General features: G+C 37.5%; 2 protein-coding genes across 6 annotated transcripts in view; one reads left to right on the top strand and one right to left on the bottom strand.

Moving 5' to 3' along the window:
• idh3g (isocitrate dehydrogenase (NAD(+)) 3 non-catalytic subunit gamma) overlaps nt 1-1,718 on the bottom strand; it is an 8,479-nt gene extending 6,761 nt beyond the window's left edge. Inside the window, exons 1-3 of one of the 2 annotated variants that reach the window (XM_046057165.1) lie at nt 1,572-1,718; nt 1,282-1,329; nt 928-939 (exon numbers count right to left, since the gene is read on the bottom strand). In XM_046057165.1, coding sequence (XP_045913121.1) covers nt 928-939; nt 1,282-1,329; nt 1,572-1,652 — 141 coding nt within the window. In that variant the 5' untranslated portion in view covers nt 1,653-1,718. The remainder of the gene's footprint in view (nt 1-927; nt 940-1,281; nt 1,330-1,571) is intronic. The other variant, XM_046057166.1, reaches the window with a different exon arrangement.
• Nucleotides 1,719-2,313: 595 nt separating this feature from the next.
• The window catches only part of fam3a (FAM3 metabolism regulating signaling molecule A), a 10,693-nt gene continuing 8,742 nt past the window's right edge, over nt 2,314-4,264 (top strand). Inside the window, exons 1-4 of one of the 4 annotated variants that reach the window (XM_046057399.1) lie at nt 2,314-2,612; nt 3,181-3,216; nt 3,360-3,391; nt 3,540-3,647. In XM_046057399.1, the coding sequence (XP_045913355.1) occupies nt 3,379-3,391; nt 3,540-3,647 (121 nt within the window). In that variant the 5' untranslated portion in view covers nt 2,314-2,612; nt 3,181-3,216; nt 3,360-3,378. Of the gene's footprint in view, nt 2,617-3,180; nt 3,217-3,359; nt 3,392-3,539; nt 3,648-4,264 lie in introns of all 4 variants that reach the window. The other 3 variants (XM_046057400.1, XM_046057397.1, XM_046057398.1) reach the window with 3 other exon arrangements.

The raw sequence follows: 4,264 nt of genomic DNA, 5'->3' as shown, positions 1-4,264 counted from the left end.
TTACCAAATGATGCCATATGTTTTTAGATTGATTTCCAACCTAAAACTTTTACATTAATACAGTGTACATTAGGTTTCTTGTATTTATTTTTGCGAGTTCTATTTTTGTTACAGGGTAATGCAGTTGCCAGCAGGGATCTTGGTCTGTGGTACTTTTAAAGATTCGATAACATTTTGATTATGATGCATTTGCAATTTAAACCCAGAGGATAAATACGACGTGGACATCCTGATAAGGATATTGTGAGTTTTGTAGTTTTTTGTATTAAAAAACAAAAACAAACAAACATCTAATACGAAAGAGATTTCAAAATGTCCTCTGCTAGCCACCACATTCCACTCAAGAACAATGCAATTTAACACAAAGGTATGTGGAGTAGTGTTCACGCTGGAGAATTAGCCAATATGTAAAAAGTCAGTTTTCATACTACAATGAAATTTAAAATAAATAATGGCAGCCTGGAAGGCAGGAAATTACCGCAAAAACAATTGGAATGCTTTGGTAAATCATGACAATGCACACAATCTATAATTAATGGGTTAGAAAATGCAAAATCACCAGTACATTTCCACAAGCCCAAAGAAATAAGAAGGCAGATGTGTGAGGGTAATGCAAGGTGCTAAAAAGTTCATAGTGTTATTTAGGACTGGGAATATGTCAGTTATTTAGCATTTGTTATGGCCGTCATGTTTTTTAATAATGTGAATCAAGAACAATGTTGACATGTCTAACTAAAATTACAATGAATTAAGCCAGATAAATCCATTATTTGTCCTTATGCATTTGCCACGATATTCCTTGATCTTATCAACACTGCCATGCATACCAGTGTTGACAGTAGTTTGTTTGGTTATTGTTAAAGTCCCCCCCCCCCAGTGAAGTGATGCACTGTAGTGTAATAAATCACGTCAGAGTCGGCTACTTACAATGTTTTCTCCCTGTTGTTGAAGATGGACAGCGAGGAAAGGAGAAGAACAAGAGTCAGCTTGACAGCTTCATAAAAAGGAATCCAGGAAGTAGTACAGAGTCATAATAACCTCTCCTCTCCCAACAGAGTGGAAAAACTGATTACGTTAGCACTCCCAGGTCACATCAAAACAGATACCAGCCACTCTCAAAGTTTAACCCAGATCCATACAGCTTGGAAAGAAATAGGTCAATGAGTAGAATTAGTTTTTGCCATCACTAATACTTTACATACTCATTCATTGGTAAAGTGAAAAAACTGACATCTCACTCTACCAAGATTGAAACCCACAGAGATATTCTGATTCACTCACAGTAAGCAAGGCCTTTTTCCTGTGGCTTGTCAGAGTTGTTCCAAATACCTGAAATAAAAAAGAGAGGCGGTTTAGAGCGTGTTTGTGAGTGGATTAAATTACCAAAACGTGAATGCAACCAAATCAATCTCGGGGCTGCAGAAAAGATGTGGAAGAAGGGTCCTAAGAAGCCTGCTAGCTTTTTAACTGCATGACATGACCTTGTACTCGGGTAAAATAAACGACTTTAATATGGAGTCAAACAACAACAGTCCCAACCGACGTTGCAAACGCAATGTATCTTGTCTTACTTTAACCGTATTTCCAAGGCGTCCACCCCAAAAAGGATTAATGAGTTTGGACACCGAGAGAACAGCACTGTGGGAAGCCATCTTAACTATTAAGCACTAGAAGGGTGTGCTGTGTGCGCTTGTTGCCTTTTTCTTCTTTTTGTTTTAAGGCAGATTGCAACCATGACTTTTAAAGGTGCATATCGCCACCTACTGTACCGGAGCGTGTGGCATGAACTATGTTCGTTGGGACGGTTGGGACTACTCTATATCATCAAAATAATACAAACAAACACTAAATCCTATTATATATCCATATATTCAGATATATATTCAGATATTGTACAACAGCTTTCTGTGTATCCTTTACCTCATCTCCTGTTGTGCCTAATAAACCTTCAAGGCTCCACTTCCTTCCTTCCTGCCTGACTTATCTTTTGATTTAGTCTCATGCTTTCATCCCTATATTTCCTAGTTACTACATGTTCTACATTTTCCGTGGATTTACCTTTTTATATACAGTTTTATATACATATGGGATTTACATTCCAAACATTCGTGTTGTGCGCTTGCGCTATAGTTAGCAATTAATTTCAAAATAATCGAAATATTTATTATTTTATTTATAGAGTGGTAGCTTGCGTGGAGGGAAGGTAATTTATTACTTATCTGTTTAACAATATAAACAATTGTAGATAATAAATACTGAAATAAAATGTGGTCACGTGAACTTCTTTACTCAGTCACGTGGTCACGGGCTGTGGGTTGGCTGTTGGTTATCCGGAAGACAGAGGGGATAAACCCAAACCATAAACCATACAGCATTTTTCCCCATGCTCGTAGAAGCTGAACAATGACACATGTGTAAATGGTCGGCTGAGTATATTGGCTTCAGCCTGCCTTCTCACTGAAAACTGATTTATTCCAGGAGAGCCTCAATGAGGAAACAGCGCAAGAAATAGTCATAGTCCCGGGTGGCAGGAGCAACAGCACTTCTTTACGTTCACCACAACCTAGCAGAGGTGACAAGAAACCACAATACTCGCCTAAAGCGTGGACACAGTATGTAAGATCCCTCATTTTTTTTATTCTTCGTAAATGCAAGAGATTAATTGTGTTGTCAAATGATGTCTAATTTGTTGCCAAGTCTTTGCGATGCTTTGGGTTCATGTTACCACTTCAAACGCCATCTCCTGAAGAGCCATCTTGCATGGCCTCTGTAACACATTGAAGGCTTTCTGTTTAAGATGTCATACTAAACAACAAATTAATTGTGTCACAAATTCTGTGCTTTTAATGTTTACATTTATGATTTACATATACCGTTTTTTGTAAAAGAAAACCCACTCTAGTCGTCTTTTAAGTCCTTTCCTCTTTAACGTTACAAAACACAAGAATTAACGTTATAGCTACAAAATAAAATTTTATAACTGGCCTTAAAGAATTTAATATGCCTTTTATTATATTTAAACTGTATCTTTTATTTAAACTGTTTAAAACTAAGGCCAAATGCGATTATTTTGATATTGCGATATGGCATGAAGTGGGAATTGTATATACATATGATGATGATGTGATTTTAATTTTTTTTTCGGGGGCTGTACCAAACAATCATGTTCCCTATCTGGAGAATGATTTGTAGCACCACAATTCTTCATTTTTAATGGTATGTTATGACACTTGACTTTTTTTGACAAAAACTGCAGCTCCTGCAATTTGGATATTGCACTTGGCCATATTGCAATTTCCATAAATTGTTCAGTCCTATTTAAAACTAATATAGCTCCTTTTTTTTTTATTTCTGTCCAGATCTATGAGAGGGTGAATCATGAGGGTAACAGGTTGGTTCAAACTCTTCTTCATTATATATATATATATATTATTTTTTTTTTTTTTTTTTTTTTGTTTAAACATTCCAGTGGGAACTTGTTGGTCTCGTTGTAATCACTTGTATCTTTTGCCTGAATGGACACTTTTTCATCCTGACAGGTCCCCTGAGAGCTGTGGCTGTGCTGCTGTTGGTGGGGCTCACCTGGCTGCTGGCCAACACCTTTTTTGGAGGGGAGGGTGGTCCATCTGTGCGGCATTTCTTCAGCGGTAAGAGAAGTAGCTCTGGAACAATGAATTGATTAGTTGATTGACAGGACATACAGTGAGGAAAATAAGTATTTGAACACCCTGCTATTTTGCAAGTTCTCCCACTTAGAAATCATGGAGGGGTCTAAAATTGTCATCGTAGGTGCATGTCCACTGTGAGAGACATAATCTAAAAAAAAAATAATCCAGAAATCACAATGTATGACTTTTTTTAACTATTTATTTGTATGATACAGCTGCAAATAAGTATTTGAACACCTGTCTATCAGCTAGAATTCTGACTCTCAAAGACCTGTTAGTCTGCCTTCAAAATGTCCACCTCCACTCCATTTATTATCCTAAATTAGATGCACCTGTTTGAGGTCATTAGCTGCATAAAGACACCTGTCCACCCCATACAATCAGTAAGAATCCAACTACTAACATGGCCAAGACCAAAGAGCTGTCCAAAGACACTAGAGACAAAATTGTACACCTCCACAAGGCTGGAAAGGGCTACGGGGAAATTGCCAAGCAGCTTGGTGAAAAAAGGTCCACTGTTGGAGCAATCATTAGAAAATGGAAGAAGCTAAACATGACTGTCAATCTCCCTCGGACTGGGGCTCCATGCAAGATCT

This window comes from Micropterus dolomieu, linkage group LG08, assembly GCF_021292245.1.
Source record: "Micropterus dolomieu isolate WLL.071019.BEF.003 ecotype Adirondacks linkage group LG08, ASM2129224v1, whole genome shotgun sequence".
Classification (NCBI taxonomy): Eukaryota; Metazoa; Chordata; class Actinopteri; order Centrarchiformes; family Centrarchidae; genus Micropterus; species Micropterus dolomieu.
This window is presented reverse-complemented; position numbering and strand designations above follow the sequence as displayed.